General features: G+C 38.4%; 1 protein-coding gene, 1 long non-coding RNA gene and 1 pseudogene across 17 annotated transcripts in view; 1 reads left to right on the forward strand and 2 right to left on the reverse strand.

Annotated features, from left to right (window-relative positions):
* KDM4C (lysine demethylase 4C) overlaps positions 1–24,424 on the forward strand; it is a 431,545-nt gene that overhangs the window by 33,621 nt on the left and 373,500 nt on the right. For all 13 annotated transcript variants that reach the window (XR_006210796.1, XM_042965101.1, XM_015544915.2 and 10 more), the window contains exons 3-5: positions 4,576–4,737; positions 12,070–12,245; positions 20,187–20,301. Coding sequence is in view for 12 of the 13 variants with exons in the window: in XM_042965101.1 (XP_042821035.1) it covers positions 4,594–4,737; positions 12,070–12,245; positions 20,187–20,301 (435 nt within the window). In the remaining variant the exon portion in view is untranslated. The remainder of the gene's footprint in view (positions 1–4,575; positions 4,738–12,069; positions 12,246–20,186; positions 20,302–24,424) is intronic.
* On the reverse strand, positions 13,032–14,605 carry LOC122233228 (annotated as a pseudogene).
* The window catches only part of LOC102949191, a 71,413-nt gene continuing 70,213 nt past the window's right edge, over positions 23,225–24,424 (reverse strand). For all 4 annotated transcript variants that reach the window (XR_447207.3, XR_006210798.1, XR_006210797.1 and 1 more), the window contains one exon: positions 23,225–23,672. This is a non-coding gene — a long non-coding RNA (uncharacterized LOC102949191). The remainder of the gene's footprint in view (positions 23,673–24,424) is intronic.

The raw sequence follows: 24,424 nt of genomic DNA on the forward strand, positions 1-24,424 counted from the left end.
TCTGCAATCTGATCACTTCTCACTTCTCACTGCTGGTCAAAGTCACCATTTTATTTTGCCTGGATTGGTGTATATTGCCTCTGTGCTTCCAATCTTGTCTTTGCTTGGTACAGCAGCCAGAATGATGAGCCTGCTCACTGCTCTGCTTAAAATCCTCCAGGAGAGTTACCTTAGAAAGCCGTGTCATCTCCTTGAAATACCTGTTAGAGTAGCAAGAATGGGAATGTACAAGAAGGGGAAGAGCCCCAGATTATTTCCCCCAAACTCTCTCTTCTCCTCATCTTCCCTGTCACCATTCTCTTTTTCTTATGAGTTCTAGTCACGCTCACATCCTTGCTATTCCTTGAAGAGCCCAAGAGGCTCCTTGCTCTTACTTAGTTCAAAATGCTTTTCTTTCAGATATCTGCATGATTTATTCCCTCTCTCAGGCACCTGAAATGTCTTCCCTCACCTACCCTGTATAACATAGCTACTCCCTGGTTTTTTCTACAGAGGGCTTATGACTTATTTATTGTCTATTTCACTCCATTCCTTGTTAGGGTTTCTCTTCATCCTTCCTGAATGCCTGCTCAGCAGTTAGGCCTTCAGTAACTGTTGAGTGACTGGCTAGATTTCTCATTTCTTCCCTAGTGGCTTTTTCCTCTGCTGGAAAGCTATGCATGCCACCCTTGTTCTTTGGCGAGGGGAAAAGTAAGGCTCTCTTCCAGGTACCAAATATTTCTACAAAGGTAATCTGGGAGCTTCTTCCCCCTTTTCACTGCTCAGATTTTTGTGTTCTATTATTCTTTACCAGTCAAGCAAATGAGTTTGTTTTCTAAGTAACTTTCCTGTGTGTGAGATCAATGCTTTCCTTTTTCCTGCATTTGGTATCATTTTATGTATATACTTTAGCATTTTGTCATTTATTTCTTCATTTGGTTGGCATGTAGTTATTATAGCAGATGTTACAAACCAGGCTGGATCCCAGACTGGAAGTTAAGGCTTAAAGAGACAGAGAGTCTGATTTTCCTTTGAGGGGTTTAGAGTTTCAGTGTATGGTCAGAAGTGTCAGCCGTTGGGACAGGCAACTGCTATAAGGAATGCAGAGAGGGAGGTCAAAGCAAACAGGATGGTTCACTTAGGCCTACTTGAGAAGGATTGAGAATCTTGCCAGGTAAGGAGGTAGGTAAAGGCTACTGTGATGGTAGGGAATGGTTTGGGCAAAGGCATGGAGAGTTCTGGTTTGTTGAGAGAAGCACAAATCGGTGCAAGTTGTTGGAGCTTAAAGTATAATGCAGGCTGTGGTGAGGGACAAGGCCCTGATAGTTATGTAAAGGCTGAATCTAGGCGCTTCTAAAGGATTATGTGTATCCTGTATAGAGGTTAGACTTCCATCCTGCAGCTCATGGATTTGGGCATGTGTATCACATATGAAGGGGGATAGGCGAGGAGGTGGCCTGGAAGGTTTTTTCTTTTGCATGCCTCGTCCCTGAGGCAAGGAGAATATTTTCTGTCATGTATTAATATATCTATATCCATGCAGATTATTTTCTCCTTTATATTAAGTTAATAGTGGGTGGCAGGGTTTAATTTTGATTCTCCTCACATGTACTTTTTGAGATAGATGCTTATTTAAACCTTTACTGAATGATGATCACATCTTTATCTGTAGCCCTGATCTGTTTTAACCTCTTATTATCCCATAGCATGTTTTCATCTTTAATTTTTTTTAAATTTTTTAATGTTTATTTATTTTGATAGAGAGACAGAGAGCGAGCAGGGGAGGGACACAGAGAGGGGAAGACACAGACTCCGAAGCAGGCTCCAGGCTCTGAGCTGTCAGCACAGAGCCCGACACAGGGCTCAAACTCACGAACTGTGAGATCATGACCTGAGCCGAAGTCGGACGCTCAACCGACTGAGCCACCCAAGCGCCCCAGCATGTTTTCATCTTTATCTATTCCATCCTGTCCCAGTTTTTCTTTTTGTCAGGCAAATTAAAATTATTAAAAAAAAAAAAAAAAAAAGGAAAGCTTTGTTCTGAGAGTATTTGTGGTTTGGATTGTCAGATGCCAGACACTGTTACTGCATCTGGAAGTGGGATGGGGCAGGACTCCTTTCTAGGGCAGGCAGGCCAGTGCTTCTTACTCAGTTTTGCACTCCATGTGTATTAGGTGATTAGTAAATGTTGAGGGAATCATCCTGACTATTGTCAGCATAATTAAGTTCATATTTTTATAGCACAGTCTGCTACCTACTTTTTTACTTTGACATCCTGTAAACTTTCCTCTTTTCTTTTTTCTTTTCTTTTCTTTCCACTTTGCTTTGCTTTGCTTTTCTAATTTACATCCAAGTTAGTTAGCCTATAGTGCAACAATGATTTCAGGGGTAGATTCCTTAATGCCCCTTACCCATTTAGTCCATCCCCCCACCTCTCCAGTAATCCTTTGTTTGTTCTCCATATTTAAGAGTCTCTTATGTTTTGTCCCTTTCCCTGTTTTTATATTATTTTTGCTTCCCTTCCCTTATGTTCATCTGTTTTGTCTCTTAAAGTCCTCATATGAGTGAAGTCATATGATATTTGTCTTTCTCTGACTAATTTCGCTTAGCATAATACCCTCTAGTTCCATCCACGTGGTTGCAAATGGCAAGATTTCATTCTTTTTGATTGCCAAATAATACTCTGTTGTGTGTGTGTGTATATATACACACATATATATATACCGCATCTTCTTTATCCATTCATCCATGGATGGGCATTTAGGCTCTTTCCATACATTGGCTATTGTTGATAGTGATGCTATAAACATTGGGGTGCATGTGTCCCTTTGAAACAGCAACCCTGTGTCCCTTGGATAAATACCTAGTAGTGCAAATACTGGGTTGTAGGGTAGTTCTATTTTTTGTTTTTTGGGGAATCTCCATACTGTTTTCTGGAGTGGCTGCACCAGTTTGCATTCCTACCAGCAGTGCTGCACCAGTTTGAATTCCCACCAGCACTGCAAAAGAGAGGATTCTCCGCATCCTCGCCAACATCTGTTGTTGCCTGAGTTGTTAATGTTAAACATTCTGACAGGTGTGAGTAGTATCTCATTGTGATTTTGATTTGTATTTCCCTGATGATGAGTGATGTTGAGCATTTTTTCATGTGTCTGTTTGCCATCTGGGTGTCTTCTTTGGATAAGTGTCTATTCATGTCTTTTGCCCAGTTCTTCACTGGGTTATTTGTTTTTTGGGTTTTGAGTCTGATAAGTTCTTTATAGATTTTTGATACTAACCCTTTATCTGATATGCCATTTGTGAATATCTTCTCCCATTCTGTCAGTTGCCTTTTAGTTTTACTGATTGTTTCCTTTGCTGTGCAGAAACTTTTTATTCTGATGAGGTCCCAATAGTTCATTTTTGCTTTTATTTCCCTGGCTTCTGGAGACGTGTTGAGTAAGAAGTTGCTGCGGCCAAGATCAAAGAGGTTTTTGCCTGCTTTCTCCTTGATGATTTTGATGGCTTCCTGTCTTACATTGAGGTCTTTCATCCACTTTGAGTTTATTTTTGTGTATGGTGTAAGAAAGTGGTCCAGGTTTATTCTTCTGCATGTCACTGTCCAGTTTTCCCAGCACCACTTGCTGAAGAGACTGTCTTTATTCCATTGGATATTCTTTCCTGCTTTGTCAAAGATTATTTGGCCATACATTTGTGGGTCCATTTCTGGGTTCTATATTGTGTTCTGTTGATCTGAGTGTCTGTTTTTGTGCCAGAACCATACTGTCTTGTGGATTACAGCTTTGTAATACAGCTTGAAGTCCATCCTATAATCTTTTCTAAGCTCCTGACAAACTAAACTCTCTCTGTCCTTACAGTACTTCCAGGTATTTTCACTGCTTGGAATACTCTTTCTCTTGTCTGGCAAACCTTACACCTTCTAATAAGTCTTAACTGTGTTCCTTTCTGGGGAAGTCATCTCTGAGTAATTTAGGTGGAGTTAGTTACTCCTGTCAGCGTACAGTTTTGTGTTGAGGTTTGTTCTGCCTCTAGACAGTGAGTTTGGATGGTGAAGACAAACCTTATCCATTTCTCTGTCTCCAGTACTTTAGTCTGGTGCTTGGTAGTTTTGCTGAATGGGTAGTTTGTAAATTGTTCTAGGAAAGATTATGACAAGTGGAAGTATACCTAAAGTCAAGTCTGTGCTGGGGATGTTGAACATTGTCCATTCACTACTCAACCTAGACTAGGCCTTTATGCAGGTGCATGTATGACAGAGTGTTTCAGAACTGGTACATAGAAACAACACCTTTTGTAAACTTGTGAAGTTAGAAAATTTGTTCTTACTAGGAAGGATTTTGAGTAGGCAAGTAATACAATCAGGTCAGTGACTGAATCACAGAAATAGGAAGTTGGGAGGAGGAAGATTAGAGGCTGGCTTTTCCCCCAGGAGTCCAGGGAGAGATAAGGAAGTCTCCTCAATGATGTGGTAGAGGGAATGGTAAATAAAGGGGAAGAGTTCCTCCTGGGAATGCTTATATGCTTTTTGGGAGAAATGACCGCCAACCTTAAGCACACAATAATTCAGTGCTGATGACTGCATCATCTCCTCTGCAGAGACTGCCCTAAACCATCATGGAGGTGGCTGAGGTAGAGAGTCCTCTGAACCCCAGCTGTAAGATCATGACCTTCAGACCCTCCATGGAGGAGTTCCGGGAGTTCAACAAATACCTCGCGTACATGGAGTCTAAAGGAGCCCATCGAGCGGGTCTTGCAAAGGTGATTATCCTCAGATCCTTTAAGCCAAAAACAATCACTTGGCCTTTCATTTATGCTCTTAGTTTTCATGATATGGGAGATTGTTTATTCCAAAGGAAGATATTTGCAAATTTTTTTCTTGATAACCATGCAGGGCATTTGATTTCTTCACAGAATAATTATCTTATTTTTCAGTTAACTATTTATGCTAGGTTATGTTCTAGGGATTTTTTTAATTTTAATTTAAAAATTTTTTTTATTTAAACAAAACAAAACAAGAATGGCTCCTAGAAACCAAAGATATCCATGTACGGGGCTCCAGAGGGGTGAGAACTATTCCTTCAACCCTAGGTGACCACTAATCTACTTTCTTTCTCTGTAGATTTGCCTGTTTTCATTTCTTTTCAGTTACTTGCTTAGCAAGTGTGGAGAGTGCTTGCTACATACCAGGCCTGATGCCAGGTGCTGGGGGGGGGGTATGATGGGATAGAACAGACCATGTTTCTGCCCCCGTTGAGCGTATATTGTAGTGGTAGCCTCTTTGGGTGGTGAAATAAGGACATTTAAGCAGAGACCCAGAAGATATAAAGAAACCAAGATGTGGGGACACAAAGAATAGCAGGTCCAGAGGCCTGGAGGCTGACCTGAGCTTCAAGTGTGAGAGGAAGGTGGTCTGTGGAATTGGGGCTCAATGAGCAGGGGAAGAGGTTGGTAAGTAAGGTGAGGGCCCTTGAAGGGACCAGATCATACTGGGCTTGCCTGGCCTTAGTAAGGATTGGGGGTTTATTCTAAGTGCAATGGGAAGCATTGGTGGGCTTAAAGCAGAGGAGTGGAGGACATGGTGGCTATTTGTATGTTTGTTGTTTTTGTGTCATTATTTTGAAAATGTCACAATGGCTCCTGCATGAAGAATGGATGTGAGGAGACAGAGTGGATACAGGGACTCCTGCCAAGGGTAGTTGTGATATACTGAGGGTCACAGAAAGCACTGAGGAATGCATTGCAGGTTTGTACCCATAGACCCAAAGTTAGAACTCTGTTTTTCTTAATGTTTATTTTTGAGAGAGACAGAGACAGAACATGAGAATGGTCAGGGCAGAAAGAGATGAAGTCACAGAATCTGAAGCAGGCTCCAGGCTCTGAGCTGTCAGCACAGAGCCTGATGTGGGGTTTGAACTCACAAGCTGTGAGACCATGACCTGAGCCGAAGTCGGACACTCAACCAACTGAGCCACCCAGGTGCCCCCCCGCAAAGTTAGAATTTTGAAAGAGAGATCGTCTGTATAATTCATCCTTTGATCTCAACCTAAGATGGATTTTCTGTCCTTTCTATAATGGAAATATATTTCAGTCAGAAAGCTTCCCTCATAAGAGGCTGGGGGTGAGGGAGGGAAAAATTTTACCTCAGAAGAGTATATTTTATTGCACTTACTTCATTTTATTATTCTAAATGTTAAACTTGTGATCTGGGTTTCTGTAGATTTGTCAGCATCACCTCATAAGTTCCTGAGCCCTGTCAGAGCCTGCTCAACTGTATCTGGGTTATGGGTTCTCCTTGGAATCCCCATCTCTGAGGGGAGGTCCAGTAACATTAAGAGCAGATATCCAAGGAGAGAACTTCCAGAACTGCAGGGGTTGGTGTTCAAGTCCTCCTGCATCTGGATGCTCCTGCTTGTGCTGGCATCTATCCCCTGAGGTCTGTCAGTTTGTTATGTATCGTTCAAGTCCCTCCTGAAAAGGTTTAAAATTTGGTGATATGAAGTAGAATGAAGGTTTATTAGAGGTGGGTGAGAGATAGAAAAGGAAGCTAAAGATAAAACAAAGAGAAAAGTAAAGAGGTTTATAATGAATTTCTCAGGTGAGGAATCCTTACTTTAACCTATTTATTGAGTTAGCTCTTAAAGAACTCCTTTATGGAACTTCAACACCGGATTATCTTTGAAGAGAAAAATAATTCTTGAGTTGAAGAGAATGTCATTTCAGAATCATTTGACACATATAATTTTGATCATAAACTAGTAGTGGGTTAGCAAGGATTTGGGCTTTATTTAGGTGGAGGGAAATTGGGGGTGACAGGTTGTCCCCTTCTCTGGGCTTTGAATGCAGCCCTTTGTCCTGTTTTTCTTGCTTTTTGTTTCTTGAAAACATAGATCTTACTGTGTTCCACTGAGATTAGTGAGTGTCCTGTGGTAGGGTGGCACATTTAGTAACACTAGGCGGGGAAGTAGCACACACACACCCTCACAAGGGAGTTGCAGGCTCACAGGGTACACTTCTGCTGCTGTTGGCATTATGAATGGCAATTAGTTTCTGAATGTTGAACAAAACACACCTGAGTCTAGACATTTTTTTTTTTGAGGGAGAGAGAATCCCAGAAGGGGCAGAGAGAGAGAGAAGCACGGCTCACCCAAAGCAGGGCTTGAGCTTACCAGAAGCCAGGCTCGTGCTCACCTAAAGGGGGGCTTGAGCTCACCCAATGTGGAACTTGAAGTCATGAACTGTGACATCATGACCTGAACTGAAGTCAGATGCTTAACTACTGAGGCATCCAGGCGCCCCTAGACATTTTTTTTTTTTTTTTAGTGAGATTTATTGACAAAGTTGGAGAAATTCATTTATTCAATCTTGTGATAATTTTCTTTTACTTATACTAGGAATACAATGAACTGGTTTTTTTTTTTTTTTGGATTTTTTTTTGTGGATTTTTTGGCCATTTGTGTTATCTTTTACATGAAGTCACATAAAGTCAGTTTCACCTACTTACCATTTTTTTTTTTTTCTGGAAGTTGCAGCAATAGCAAACATGTAAAACTTCACCAAATCAAATTGTAAAAATCAAAACTATATTAATGCTGCTAGTTTGCTTTGAGGTCAAGTCCTGGAGACAGAACCACTTATGAGATTCTTTGTTAATGCACAATTTAATGAATTGCTCTTAAAATATGATTTGGAGAAAATGGTTCAGTAGTTCCAATAGTAGTGACTTTGGCCTTAGATTTTTCTTTAATCAACATTTTTTAGATTTATACTTTGGATTTAATTTTTATTTCCATAGTGAGAGATTTGACACCCGGACTTCTATGTAAAAGGTGGTGGTCAAGTTGGGAAAGTAAAGAATGTCAGTCTCTTTAAATTAAATGTAAAACTTACATTGTTTTTGTGGAGAAGGATTATGATGAACCTTTAATTACATATGAAATGGATAAAATTATTCCACAACAGTAATCTGGACATAGACTACCCTGGGCTATAGGTTATGCACATTACATAATTTTGTGTCCTTAAAGTGTGAAGAAAGATTGTAAGATGCACTGTTCTTCCCCTTCCTGCTTCTTCCTCAGTAGGTAAATGGTGATAATAGCAATTTATTTCAACGTAAGTAGTACAAATATAGATTTCAGTTAGAAAATTACTATTGGATATCCAGTCCAGGCTGGGATTGGGGAAATGGTGAAATAAAATAACATGTATGTATTCGTTTTGATAGAATAATCAAGAAGGTAAACTTTAGGAGGAATAGTTTTTTCCTTCAGTTAGACTGATTGAATGTAAAAGTTTAACTTTGGAATGTTTTAAAACCCTAAGTATGTTGTGCTTCCATTTCCTGTGTAAGATAATCTGATGTGTTGATACTTAAAATTATAGTCCAAAAGTAAGATTTTTGTTATAGACCTGAACTTACAAATTTTTAAAGTTCTGTCTGAACATTTTTATCAAAAGTAAGTGTGAACACATACATGAAATATTTAGAAAGATAATGTTTAATGTTCTAAATTAAAATTCTCTAAATTTAGAAAATTGCTACAAAACTTTTTTTTCACAAGACAGGAAAATACTAAGCTCTAAATTTAATATTAATTTTGATTGTAGATGTATTTATTTCTAAACAAGAGCCTGAATCAATCCATGTTTATTTGTTCGAATTACTTGCACTTATTTCTGATGAAAAAGTTAGCATTTATAACCTTTTTCCCTTTCAGTATATTATGAAGACAATTTAATGTATTTATCCATATCCATTTGGTACGATTATCCATATTCTTTTAAAGTATTGAGTATGGGGGTACCTGGGTAACTCAGTCGAATAAGCGTCTGGCTCTTGATTTTGGCTCAGGTCATGATCACACGATTCATGAGTTCAAGCCCTACATTGGGTTCTGCGCCGACAGTGTAGCTCCTGCTTGGGATTCTCTCTCTCTCTCCTTCTCTCTCTACCCCTCCCCTGCTGTGTCTCTCTCTCTCTCAAAAAGAAATAAAAAAAAAGTGAGAATAGAGACAATCATATTATATGCTATTGAAAACATATACTCAAGGGGCGCCTGGGTGGCTCAGTTGGTTTAGCGTCTGACTTGTGTAAACAATTCAGAGCCTGGAGCCTCCTTCAGATTCTGTGTCTCTCTCTTTCTCTGCCTCTCCACTCTCTGCCTGCTCCACTCTGTCTCTACCTCTCAAAAAGAAATAAACATTAAAAAAAACAACACATACCCAATACTTTATTTTTCAATGTTTATTTATTTTTGAGAGAGAAAGTGCATGTACATGCATGTGTGCAAGGAAGGGGCACAGAGAGAGGGAGACAGAGAATCCCAAGCAGGCTCTGCATGGTCAGTGCTGAGCCTGACATGGGACTTGAACTCATGAACTGTAAGATTGTGACCTGAGCTGAAACCAAGAGTCAAATGGTTAACCCACTGAGCCACCTGGGCATCCCTCTATTCTCACTTTAAACTAACATACCTTGGATGCAATAAAATGTGAAATATCTCTGTATTGCTGATGAAAATTAAATTAACTTTAGATTCGACAGTGCCCTGTTGATTTTTTTTTTTTTTTGGTAGTAAATACTGTGTTTTATCAGCTGTGTAACATTGGACAAATCACTCATTCTTCTGTCCCCGTTTTCTCATTTCATGAAGCTTGACCTAGAGTTTTCACAAAAGCTACTTGCAGGAACACTGTAGATCTGAATATGAAAGACAAAACCTTAAAACACTTACAGTATAACATAGAATGCCTTCATGCTCCAGAGTAGGAAATTTTTTTTTTTAAACCAAAGGTCAAAGCAGCAAAATGAACAAATTGGATTTTGTTAAGATTAAGAACTTAATGTTTATCAAAATATACTCTTAAGGTTGGAGGGCAAGTTATAGAGTAAGAGAAGATACTTGATATATACACACATATACATATAGATATTAGCAAATGTATATATACATGATCCAAGAATAACCAGACTATATAAAGAATTCCTATACATTAAGAAGAAAAAGACCAACAGTGTAGTAGTAAGATGGTTAAGAGTTGAGTAAGCACTTTATAAAAGGGGATATTCATAGGGAATATATAAAGAGATTTCTTTAATAATTAAGAAAATGCAAATAAGGTCCACAATTGACTACCATTATAGAACTTATGAGAAAGACTAAAATTTAAATGATCGGCAATATAAAGTGATGATGAAGATGTGAAGCAACAGGAATGCTCCATACACTGCTGGTGGGAGTTATTGGTAATAACTGTTAAATTTGATCTATACATATCCTATGTCCCAATAATTTCACTGTTAGGAGTGTCTGTGTATACGAGTTTATTTTAGAGAACTGTGTGCTCATATGCAGCAGAAGATGCATGCAATATTATTAATAGCTGTGTTCTTTGCAAAAGCCAATAAACAGAAAAAAACAAGTGACAACTAAATGGTCATCCATTTATGGATAAATATTTGTATGAAGGAATATTGAGTAGGAATGAAAATCAATGAACTTCAGCTATGTAGGTCATAATATGTGTTTTTTTTTTAATAAAGTTAATTTATTTATTTTTAGAGACAGTGAGTGAGCTTGCACAAGAGCAGGGGAGGGGCAGATAGACAGGATAGAGAGGGAGAGAGAGAATCCCAAGCAGTCTCCATGCTGACAGTGTAGAAGCAGATGCGGGGCTCAAACTCATGAACCATAATCATAGGCCATCATATTTGACCCCTAACAAAAATATTGAGTGAAATAGAAAAGATAAACCTCAAAGAAGATATGTATATATGGATGATTATATTTCCGTACATTTCAAAAAAAAAAAAAAAAACAAACGGTGCTGGGATGCATACCCAGGCATAAAACTATAAACTCCAGCAAGGAAATGAATATCATAAATGCTATGTGAGTGGTTACCTTTTGGGCAAGAAAGGGATGTGTTTGATGGGCAGTTGGAGGTACTCTGGTGTTTGCTTTATAATAATTCACAGTTACATATTTGTGATTGTGCATTTTATTAACGTGTGCTATGTTTTGCGATTAATTTTTTAAAGTTTATCTTAAAAATTAAAACAATTTCTAAAGGTGAATAAATTCCAGCTATAAATCATGACTTTATAACTTTGTCCCTTCTAATTTTAATCACATGAACATATGTTTTTGGTCTTATTGTTAATGATCTTTGCATTGTTTTTTTAAAAATTTTTTTAAAAGACAATCTTTTTAAAAAATTATTTATTTATTTTAGAGAGAGAGCAAGCGAGAGTGTGAGTGAGGCAGAGGGGCAGAGGGAGAGAGAGGGAGAATCTTAAGCAGGTTCCATGCTCAGCGTGGAGCCTGACGCAGGGCTCAATCCCATAGCCCTGAAATCATGACCTGAGCTGAAATCGAGAGATGGACGCTCAACCAACTGATCCACCCAGGTGCCCCTAATCTTTTCATTGTTAATAACCAAGTGTTTAAATAGTGTTGGAATAGAGTGGTGTGCTGAACAACCTCATACAGGAACATAAAAGTTGATAATGCACGTCTCTTTCTAACTTTGTGTTCAGTTATGTCATGTTGGTAAGCTCAAATTAGCCGTGGTGGGAATAATTACATCATGGAAATAAGCAAGAGCTACAAACCAGGGTTTTCTCTACCTTCCTGGAAACTGATTGTTAAACATTTACTAACACACCAACCACTATGCTGTTTGCTGTATTGTGTGAGAGGTATTTAAAGAGAATAATACTGACTAAACAAATGTTTACTTATTTTTTATCATATTAATATAGGCATTATTTGAACTTCAAGTTATTTTGCTTCTATGTATCTCTTCATTTTACCTTTAAAATTGAGAGGTTAATAGTATCAACTAAAAAATAAGTTGATAAAAGAATAGTTGATATAAAAGTACTATTTGGTATAGTGCACAATAAGTTTTGCTATTTCTAAAAAATCATATCAGTAAGGTGAATATTTAAGAGAATGCAAGTATTTCCCTTCATCTGCATCCTCATTGTTCTTTTACGCATTTGTTATAGAAATGCTGAGAAATTCTTTGTTTGTATTCCGTTGGAATATTTTCCAGATAATATTTTATTTATTATTTTATTTTTAGGTGATTCCTCCTCGGGAATGGAAGCCAAGGCAGTGCTATGATGACATTGATAATTTGCTTATTCCAGCACCGATTCAGCAGATGGTCACAGGGCAGTCGGGACTGTTCACTCAATACAACATCCAGAAAAAAGCCATGACAGTGAAAGAGTTCAGGCAGCTGGCTAACAGTGGCAAGTGAGTGCATGCAGTTTGCTGTTTTTATTTTTTTCAGAGATATACATGAACATGGGAGGAAACCAAATAGAGGAGCTTGGGATGAAAAGCAGTGGTTTTCTGCATATCTTCTTTCAGTTTTCATTTAACTGTTCCTGTTTTCTCTTCGTCAGGTGGTTGCCTGATTACATTTAGTTTACTCCTGAGGAAGTTGTTTCTCGTTTTATCATCTTATTCATAATATCTATAAATGGTTTTTTCTATATTTTAGTTGCCCTGAGATTTTGATTCTACACATTATTCATATTTGTTAGGCAAATTTTCTTCTTTGTGTCAGAGTGCTTAAATCTTTTTTTTTTCCTTTTTTTTGGCAACTCTGAGGTAAACTTTTATTTCTTTCTTGGCTGACAGGACTTTTCACACCCATGCTCCTCCCAGCACCTTTTTCCTGTCCACACAGTGGCAGCGTATTCCAAAAGGTACCATAGCCATGTGGTTGGGGAGTCACTTCACATTCCAGGCTTTTGGAGTTGGGGGCTTGGGAATACTGTCCACCCCCAACAAATTTTTACCAGCAAGAGGCCATGATATCCCCAGCCCCCAAACCTGTATCCTGGTGGGAGGTGGCAATGCCTCCTTATCTCTTCACACCTTAGAGAAGCAGGACCATAGAGGGTAAGCCACAGGCCCCCCAGCTCCAGTAGCTCCCAACACTGGCCCCTGCCCAGGTCACAATCCCAGCCCCATTACCAGGCAGCAGAAGTCTTTCCTTCTCCTTTGGCTTCAGTGTCAGATGAGCCCTCCACACTAGGCAAGACAGAGGCAAAGCTGGAAGTAGCAGCAGTGGCAGAAAAGGAAGCAGGCACTGAGATTGGTGGGTTTCTGGGCCAACAGCATGGGGCCAAAGGCTTTCCCAAAGTCAGGGCAAGCTGTCTGTTCATGCAGCTCTGAGGATGGCCAGTATGTGGGTGTAGTTGGCTATGACACAGGTGTTTGGACACAATTCTGCCCAGATGCTAGCCGATGGCATACCAGTGATGGCATACCTGGTATCATAGGCTGGTTTCACCTCATGGGGGTTCCGCTGATCAGACCTTCTGATATTGGTTACCACAGTCCAGCTCTCAGGGAAGAATTGCAGTAGCCTGCCATGCACCTTTATGTCCCAGTTCTGATTCAGGTAATAGATAACAGGTGATGCAGTGCCCACTGCCATGTGGATTGTCAGCATGCTTCATGTTCCCCAGCCTATTGACTGAATAACATACCACCATGGCCTTGATTGTGCCTGTGGATGACATAGCCACCTAGCACCCAACATAGGGACAGCTTATAGCATCCATGTGGGCCATGAGGACCCCAGTGCTTTGACAGCTAGGCTCATGGCCTTCTGTTCAGGCAGTCTGGTCCCTGCAGAAGCTGCATGGTGAAATAGCCCATTGGCTCACTAGCTGCCCATCATGCTGGTGCCCACTCTATTTTAGGGCCTCTGCCTCAGCCAGCACATGGCCATCCAGTGCTGCCCCCAGGAAGTTCTCCTTGATACAGATGCTGCAGGATACAGTATAGTCCGGGGCCAGGTACTAGGGCATGATGGGTAGTCCCTCCTCCCACACTGTGAGCCCCACACTGGTCTCCCCATTGCCACTGCTGCAGCCCATGCTGCCCTTCCCTTTGGCCTCTGCTTCCTGGTTCTCCTGTCTTCCCCAAGGGCTACTTGCTGCTGCCCATTTCCCTTTGGGGACCTCAAGCAGGGCTCCCTGGGCCACCAGTTGCTAGTACTCCTTGGTGATCTGTGCTGCAGTGCCCTTACTCTACAGAGGCTGCAGCTCACCACCATCCTGCCTGCTGAAGCTCTCCCTCAGGGGGCTGACTGTGGTGGAAGTGGCTGTGGCCCTTGGAGTCCCACTCCCCACCAAGGCCTGATCAGATGCTCCTGATTGGTGGTGGGAGGGTAGCAGGGGACAGGGCAGGTAACTCTTCACACCAATCTTGGCCCAGCCAGGATCCAAGGGCTGAGACACAGAACCTGGGAGAGCCTCACTTAGGGACTGTGGCTGGCATGGGTTGGGTTGTCCATGACAGCAGTGTCTTCATCCCCCCGGTATGAAGGACACGGCCCAGGCTCATGGTGCCACCCTCCTCTAACTCGGCCTCCTCCACTTGATGCAGCTGGGGACAGGGTGGCTGAGCCTGGTGTGAGGCAGGGTGAGGCAGGGCAGGCAGCAGAGACTCTTCTTGTGCCTTGTGGTCACTTGTAGGTCACCAAGTCCTCTGCTGCCCTTAGGGCCTGGGAAAGGACCCATCAGGGTGGTGAGCATTTTTCTCTGCTCTCCGCACTGTTGATTGTACCTGCTACCCAGTGCCATACACCACGCCATACCCCTGACAGTGTTTAAGTCTCAGATGATAAATTATATGTTTAGAAGATGAGTAATTTAAAAAGAAAACCCTTGAATGACTTAGAGGGCCACCATTATTGTATTAGCATTATTGTAATTATACCTATTGCTGTGTAGCAAATTACCCCAAATCTTATAGCTTAAATCAATAAACATTTATTTAATATTTTAGTTTCTGAAGGTTAGGAATCTGGGAGTGGCGTGTCTAGGTGACTGTGGCTCAGGGCCTCTCGTGAGGTTACAGTCAAGATGTTAGGAGGGTGGGGCTGTTATCATCTGAAAGATTGACTGTGACTGAAAGATCCTGTTTTAAGATTGCTCCACTTACATGGCTATTGGCTAGAGTCCTGAGTTCTTTGCCACATGGACTGCTCTTCATGTTGTGGTAGCTAGCTTCTTCCAGAGCCGGTGATCCAAGAGAGTAACCAAGATGGAAGCCACAGTATCTTTTCATGATCTGTTTCTTGACTATCCCTTCTGTGTTATTTTGTTTCTTACAAGCCAGTTGCAAAGTGAATCCAATAGTTAAGGGGAGGAGAATTAAGCTCCACTTCTTGAAAGGAGGAGTATTAAAGAATTTATGAACATATTTAGAAACCACTACAGTTATTAAGTTACCTTTTTAAAATTTTTAAAATATGTTTATTTATTTTTGAGAGACAGAGAGAGACAGCGTGAGTGGGGTGGGGCAGAGAGAGAGGGAGACACAGAATCCGAAGCAGGCTCCAAGCTGTCAGCACAGAGCGTGACCCAAGGCTTGAACCCACGAACTGTGAGATCATGACCTTGCAGAAGTTGGATGCTCAGCTGACTGAGCCACCCAGGTGCCCCTAAATTACCTTTTTAAAAAAAGTTTCTGTTATGGTAGTTAAGACCCTAGATCAAAACATTAATTTGAAAAAAAGAATTAGAACCCCAAACCAACCAACTAATCAGCCAGTCAAAAAACATTGCCTAAATTCTCTGGATAGGTGTGTGTGAAATTATGCTCTTTGGATGAATTTAGTTTATATCCTTTTAAAAGAAATTTATATTTGACATAGTAAGCACTTAATGGTACTTGAAGAATCTTAATTCTATGTATAATTTTTTTTAAATGTTTATTTGTGAGAGAGATACAGACAGAGTGTGAGTGGGGGAGCGGCAGAGAGAGAGGGAGACACAAAATCTGAAGCAGGCTCCAGGCTCTGAGCTGTCAGCACAGAGCCCGATGTGGGGCTCAAACTCATGAACCGTGAGATCATGACCTGAGCCGAAGTCAGACGCTCAACCAACTGAGCCACCCAGGCACCCTTTAATTGTGTGTATAAAGTTTCTATGGAGCATTGTAGTTATTTCAAAGGAATTGAAATTTTTATATTTAATGTGAGTCCCTTCTTTTAAATTAAAAAAAAAAAATTAACGTTTATTTATTATCGAGAGACAGAGAGAGCATGAGCAGGGGAGGGGCAGAGAGAGGAGGAGACACAGAATCCGAAGCAGGCTCCAAGCTCCAAGCTGTCAGCACAGAGTCCGACACAGGGCTCAAACTGAAAAACTGTGAGATCATGACCCGAGCCGAAGTTGGACGCTCAACCAACTGAACCATCTAGGTGCCCTGCTTCTTTTAAATTTTTGATAAGCATTAGTAAAGCCTCATTGTTTCAGATCTCATTAATTGAGATGTGAAACTTTTATCACTGACTGGACTAGTCTGTATTCAAACTCTTTTAAGAACTCTTTTAACAACTTACTAGTGCAATGCTATTGAAACAAGATTGTGGAAGAAAATTTACCCAAGTTTTTATAAGTATGAATGGTTTACTGTGTTCTGTTATTTATCTTCTAGCACCCATTTCCAGAGTCATTTTTAAAGTGTTAATTAAATAGGTTCATTTAGTGGAACATCTGCTTGGCTACTTTGATATTTTAGGAGACAATTTTTTTTTTTTACATATATTTATTTTTGAGAAACAGAGTGAGACAAAGCATGAGCAGGGAGGGGCAGAGGGAGAAGGAAACACAGAATCTGAAGCAGGCTCCAGGCTCTGAGCAAGTGGTCAGCACAGAGCCTGATGTGGGACTCGAACCCACGAACTGTGAGATCGTGATCTGAGCCAAAGTCGGTCGCTCAGCCGACTGAGCCACCCAGGCACCCAGGAGACAATTTGTACTTGAAAGTAATCAGACTATACTTACTAGGAAATGTTTGTTAATACGTTTAGTAATCATTTATAATCACCACACGAAAAGCTCAAAGTGCCATGGAGTTTCAAAGGAAAATAAGACTTCTGTGGTTGTTAATCAGGATAGGAATGATTTCATTTTGTAGTGCTGTTGAGATGGATTTTGAAGACGGTCGGAAATGTTTTCATTAGTTACAAAAGTAACACATTCTTATTTGAAAATTCAAACATTTTAGAAACACAGAATTTTAACACCCAGAGACAATAGTTGTTAATAATACATGGTAATTCAAAATATTGATGAGAAAAGAGACTGGAAGACCTTTTTTTCTTGTCATAGAGAAACTTTGATCATCATCTGTAGCCCATGTGATTACCTGAGCATGGTATTAGTTTTCTATTTAGAGGGAATTTAATTTACTGGGCACTTACTTTGTTTATATATCTGTTCAATTTTTGCGCAGATGGCTTGTTTGTAGATTGTTCCTGAAGATAGCCATTCAGGTGATGTTGTTTGTTTTGTGTACCACTTTATACTCAATACCTGGTACAGTATCTGGGATATAGTAGGTCCTATTTCAGTATATGTTGATTGAATGATTAGTGCCATGAAAGCCAAAATATACTTGAGGTGGTGTCAATTATTGGACAGATTGTTGTGATTTTCTTAATAACAGAATGTACATTTCTTGACTTTCTGAAGTTTAAAAATGATTTTTAAAAATAATTGGCTCTTTTTTTAGTTGTGAAATATATTATAAGTTGCATGAAAGGTTATTCCATGTTAAAGTTTATTTTTTAGTTGGATTAATTTTGTTATAATTGCTACAATGTTAAAATACTTTTGAGAATTCTCTTTTTATATTTCATCTGCCAATTCCATGTGGAAATTTATTTCAAATGGCAATGAAATGGGTTTCTAAGCCTCAATCCAAGGCTCTTGCTTGTTCACTTACAGCTGTACTAGTGTCAAATGGTGTTCATTGTGGTTGTAGGATGGTCCTGAGGTGGGGTTAATTTTCATGGGAGGCAGGAGGCATCCTCCTGGTTTTTCTGTTCATCTGGTTTCCTTCATTCAGTACATGTCCTTGTATAATGTGCTTGGTATAAACAGTAGACAGGATAACATGCTCATTTGGTTGACAACACAACTTAATCCAACGAAAATCTAGAAACCTCCAACATAGCACTACTATAATAAAACTTTATGGAGGTAAGTAATATGCTCTCTTGTATCACTTACATTACTGATCTATACTTTCTTCTAGGAGTGGAGCTATGTGCTTTACATAATTATGTGATAGCATGCTCACAGTAATTCAATTGATATTATTCTGTTTTATAGAGGAATAACTGAGGTCTGGAGAAATTCAGTCCTCTGCCCAGGGTTACATGGCTTATATATGGCAAAGCCTGGATTCAAAGCTCTAGGCAGGCTTGTTCTGGACACCTATCTCTTAACAATTGTAATATAGTGAATAAAAGGTTCTAGAGAAAAGGAATGGTTGGATTGCTTTTGAGCAAATTGACACTGGATTTGTGGGACAGCTGTGATTGTTTGGCAGTCCATTAGGGATGAAATCTGTAGCCAACTGAGTGAACTGGTCACTTTTTTTCAAGTTTAGAATCATCGTTTGTTTCAGATATTCATAGATCTTAGAATTCAACCTCAGTAGCCAATACTGAACCATATGTTTCCTTTTTAAAGTTATAGGTTGTTAAAAATTGATCATGATTGAGTAGTAAATAGTGTGATAGATTCTTTAGGTCATCTTATAGTGAAAGGTAATTTAGGACTTCTGTATCCAAAGTCCAACAAATTTCTCTGTAAATCGAAATAAACAGTATCTCTGTTACCTTTTTTATCGCTTGAGTCTGAACTCTGGTTAGCTTGCTTAGCTTGTGCCTAGAATTCATGTTACTACTGGAACCTACTAACTGAAGTGGTGAAATACAGTGGAGTTAATGATGCTTTCATGCCCATCCCTTTTATTTTTGGCTGTCCTGTTGAAATTCTAATGATTTGAGTAAATCAGAAAATTATTCTGTATTTCAAATACAGTTGTTAAATTGTTTGGTATTCTTGCTTATTGCTTAGATAACCAGTTTGGGGTCCCAGTATAGTGTATATTGATTTTGCTTGTTCTACAGTTATTCATTCTAAAATGTTCAGTAGGCTTTATTGGGATTGCTCCTGCTGCTAAACACTCTTTTTACTGCTAAACAAACTGTTTCATTACCTTCTTCATTTGATTTCTCTTTTTAAATGTAGAAATAATGGTATTTTGGGGCGCCTGGGTGGCTCAGTCGGTTAAGCGGCCGACTTCGGCTCAGGTCATGATCTCGCGGTCCGTGAGTTCGAGCCCCGCATCAGGCTCTGTGCTGACAGCTCAGAGCCTGGAGCCTGTTTCAGATTCTGTGTCTCCCTCTCGCTGACCCTCCCCTGTTCATGCTCTGTCTCTCTCTGTCTCAAAAATAAATTAAAAAAACTAAAAAAAAAAAAAAAAGAAATAATGGTATTTTGTGTGTGTTTGTGTGTGTGTATATTAATATAAGATTATTTGTTCACAATCCAAATAGGACAGAGAAGCAAGTGCCTTTCTGTAATTCCAGTGTGAAAGATAAACATTAATATTAATAATATGGTATATATTTTCTTTTTGACCATTTGAGTACAGTTATAGATATTTTTTTACATAAATATTATCATAGTATTCTGTAACCTGCTTATTAATTCACTGTGGAGAAATATTAATGTCAATGCATAGGAAAATCTACCTTATTTTGTATTCTGTATTTTATTTAAGCCCTTTTATTTAACTAATCCTGTAAAATTTAGTATAGTATAATTGGTTAAAGATTTTAGAAAATATTTTGAAAGATAAATTAATGAGTTTTTAACTGTTCTCCTTATATATTTGGTACTTTTATGAGAATATTTTCCTTACTAGTCAAAAATATAAAGATATTATAAAGAGTTATTTAGGAATCTTAAGAGTATTCAGAGATCTATGATAAATACATTGGTATATTTACTTACTAGATTTGACAACATGAGTTGTTGCAGTGTTTTCATTTTGATAAGATTTGTTTAGAAAGTGATTTAAGAAGGGGTGCCTGGGTGGCTTAGTCTGTTGAGTGTCTGACTTCGGCTCAGGTCATGATCTCGTGGTTCACGAGTTTGAGCCCTGCGTCGGGCTCTGTGCTGACAGCTCAGATCCTGGAGCCTGCTTCAGATTCTTTGTTTCCCTGTCTCTCTTCCCCTCCACTGCTCGTGTTCTCTCTTTAAATAAAACATTAAAAAAAATTAAAAAGTAAAATGATTTGAGACATATGGGTGGAGAAAATCTTATAATTGTCATATGGTTTGTGCTCTTTTAATTTACCTTTTGCAGATACTGTACTCCAAGATACTTGGATTATGAAGATTTGGAGCGCAAGTATTGGAAGAACTTAACTTTCGTAGCACCCATCTATGGCGCAGACATTAATGGAAGCATATATGATGAGGTATATTTATAGTGTAATGGATTTTGTAAAGGACACATTTCCTATTTTTGTTACCATTTTAGATACATGAGAAGTAGTCATTTGTTATGCTTTGTGTGATCCATAATTCCTCATAGGACAAGAAGAAATAAAGACACATCAGGATTTCTGCTGCTGGTATTTGTCAGATTGAAACCACCTACTGGTACAAATATCTGAAATTGTTCAACAGTAATATATTATGTGGTTATCTGGCTGATCTTTAAATTACACTAAAATTTTTTTAAGCAAAACACCTTTTAAAAATATTTGGAAAACAGGAAATATAATCCATTCATAATACCACCTTAAGGCTAAAACAGTATTTTAATATGTATTCTTCTAGTAGTTTTCCCCTAGTCATTTAAAAAAGTTATATTTGAATAGGTTTATTCTCCTTTTTTTTCCCACAAATTGTGAGAATTTTTCTCTTTTTTAAAAAGTACATATTATTATAGGCTTTCCAGTATTATTTATGTGGCCATAACATGCTTGAAATAAACCAGTCCTTTTTGCCTCCTGGTAATACATGTAAATGCTGTTTTTTTGTTTTGTTTTGTTTTTTGTTTTCTTTTTATTTTGAGAAATGTCTTAACTACTGAAAGGTTGGAGTAGTGCAATGAACACTTGGATACTCTTCATTTAGATTCACCAGTTGTTAATATTTGCCTCATTTCCTTTGTTTCTCTGTTGCTCTGCCATTGTCTCCCTTTGTCTCTTTCTTTGTCTCTCTGCTATAACATTTGAAAGTAAGTTGCAGACATTTTGATAGTTCAACTTTAATTATTTCAGCATGTGTTTTAATATCATCTAATATACAGATCACATTCATGAGATCCTAATTTTGCCAATAATATTTGTAAACTGGGTTTCCTCCAATCTAAAGGATCCAGTCAAGAATTTCTCTTTATAATTAGTGATTTATAGAGTGATACTTAGAGGCTAGATAACTATCCTGTATCCCAGCAGCCTTTCACCCAGTGAATTTACATCCATTGATAATCTTTGCCCGAATCAGTTATTATAATATTTTTAAACTTTTTGTATTTTGAAACATAAAATAAAGTAGAAAGTGCACAAAACAGAAACTTAAAGCTTCATGAATTATTGCAAGGTGAACATCTGTGTATCATCACTGACATCAAGGAATATATTTACTAGCATACTAGAGTTCCCCTACACATCCCCTTCACTCGTCGTATGTTTTATCCAAAGATAATCACTATTCTGACTTTATGGCAGTCACTTCTTTCTTTTCTTTAAGAATATAGTTCATTATATTCTGTTTCTGAATTTTATATAACCAGAATCATTCAGTGTATATTCTTTTTGTCTGGCTTCTTTCATACCTTATAAACATTTCTAAATTTTTTACATTCATTTTCTTTGCTCTGTAATATTCTATTGTATGAATATGCCTCAGTGTATTTATTGTTGTGCCACCAAGGGTCATGTTGGTTGTTTTAGTTTTTGCTTTTATGAACAAAACTTTCATGGATGTTCTGCACATGTTTCCCTGAGCATGGAATGGTGTGTTTATATTGGGTGTATGCCTAGTAGTGGTTATAGGGTATGTACATAGTTAGCTTCAGAAGAAAACTCTTTTCCAGTTTGCACCTTCTTATAGCAGTGTTTTCAGATTCCCCATTGTTCACATCCTATCTAATATTAGGTATTGTTGGTCTTTTAAATTTAGCCATTCTGTTGGGTGTGTGTTGTAGTTGTGGTTTTAAGTTGCATTGTGATTTTTTTCCCTTATGTTCATTGACTGTTTGGATTTTCCCTTTTATTGAGGTACCTTTTTAAGACTCTTGAATATTTTAATTTTGTGTCATGCTTTTCTTACTGCTTTATAGTTCTTTATACATTCTAGATATGAAATAGTGGCACAATTTAAAATTTTCTAGATGGATCTCTAAATTGAAAGGAACATTCTCATTTCCGAATATGGACTAGACATTAGATGATACTGTGGAATTATTGTTGTCCTATTAAATATAATGATGGCATAGTGACTATATTTTTTTATTAATTAAAGATACACATTTAAACATATGCAGTTTAAATGACATGGGGTCTGGGATTTGTTTTTAAAATACTTTAGAAAATAAAATTGTTTGGATATAGTTGAAAGAAGATTGACAAAATATTGGTAATTGATGGCACTAGATGATAATACATGGCATTTTAAATATGTGTATGTTTGAAATACTAAAATAAAGTTAAAAAAAAGAGAAAACATTCCCCATTGCCCTTCTGGGTTTTCATTAATACAAGTAAATTCTGTGTTGAGAATTTGTTTATTAAGGTAGCATATCCTTATGTGGAAAAATGAAAAAATATAGGCAAATATGAAGACAAAAATAAAAATTACCTATAAGCTTACCAAACGGAAACAACCTCTTTATGATTTCCTTTGGCTTTTCATTTTATGTGAGTGTGTATATACGTATGCACGTGATTGCACCTTAGTGTGCGTTTCCCCAAAGCACCAAGGAAGTTTTAACAGTTTTTGACTTTAGAAACATTTTCTAATATTGCATTTTAGAAGATCATTCAGTGAATTCTAGTTCCTGCCATGTTTAGATTGCCAAATTGTAATTTGTATTAGATTATTGCTATATATATATATTTATTTCAATTCTAGTTTATTCTTAATGATTTATTCTTCAGTGATAACAGATACATTTTTAAGCTTAACATGTTATGATTACTTATATCTGGGAAAATGAGCACCATTAACAGTTAGGCTTCCTTACAGAACATGGCACCTTGTCTTTTGTTTTTTTAATTTTTTTAATGTTTTTATTTATTTTTGAAGGAGAGAGAGACAGAGCATAAGCAGGGGAGAAGCAGAGAGAGAGGGAGACATAGAATCTGAGACATAGAATCTGTGGGGCTCGAACTCACGAACTGTGAGATCATGACCTGAGCCGAAGTCAGACGCTCAACCGACTGAGTAACCCAGGCGCTCCCATGGCACCTTGTCTTATGAAAGTAGCTTCTGTGGGATTTCCATTGGAATGAGTAAGGCAGAGTAAATACTGTTGACATTTTATATTTGAGACCTAGGGAGATATTTCCAAAGTTCCTAGGCTAGTAGAGGGGCTGCCAGGTGCTCTTACCTCCCCTATCAGTTTTAAGGAAACAATTATGTAGAGTTAATCTCTTAGTTGTAGAAATGTGTAAAACTAGGTTGTTGTCAACCACAAATTCCCCGAGCTGATGGTTTATTTTGTGCCTTCTCTGGTTTCTTCCATGTGGTATGATGGCAAGTTTTCAGGCTTCTGAGAGGAAGATTCAGCTGAGGAATCATCTGGATTCTGGACTGAGAGGTTGCATGTCTGAGTGACCTAAAATGAAATGAAATTTTGTGTAAATTATTATTATTAAAATTAAAAAAAAATGTCTATTTATTTTTGAGACAGAGAGACACAGAGCATGAGCAGGGGAGAGGCAGAGAGAGAGGGAGACACAGAATCTGAAGCAGGCTCCAGGCTCTGAGCTGTCAGCACAGAGCCTGATGTGGGGCTCACACTTGTCAACTGAGAGATCATGACCTGAGCCAAAGTCAGATGCACAACCGACTGAGCCACCCAGGTGCCCTGTAAATTATTTTTTTCTAACCACCCTGTGGGATCATTGGCCTCTTTGTTCCTTTTTGCATATATAATTAAGAGTTAGAAGCAGTATATCTGGAGCAGTTTTCAGAATAATTAACATAAAAATGCCCTGAATTAGCTTTCCATATTTGATAGTGAAATAACATAATTGTTTATGGCACAGAAGAGGCTGATGGACTTTGGTTTCCTGTGCTTAGCAATGTGCTGCTTGTATTTGAAAACCAGTTACACATTGGCATTGCTTCAACGAACATTGACTTTAGACTTCAGATTTGAGTAACTTTAGTTATTAAAATCCAATGAACAAAATCCACTGGTTTATAAACATGACATTTTAAAGCATTCTTATCATTTCCATGTTCTGAAGTCAGGAATCTGTCATTTTGGTAGGACCTACAAGGCATAGTATTTTATGGAATTTGTGTAGGCTCTGAGGGAACATTTAGTAGCTCCAAAGTTGAGTTGATATTTTCAAAGCTTTT

The sequence above is a fragment of the Panthera tigris genome, chromosome D4, assembly GCF_018350195.1.
Source record: "Panthera tigris isolate Pti1 chromosome D4, P.tigris_Pti1_mat1.1, whole genome shotgun sequence".
NCBI classification, from domain to species: domain Eukaryota; kingdom Metazoa; phylum Chordata; class Mammalia; order Carnivora; family Felidae; genus Panthera; species Panthera tigris.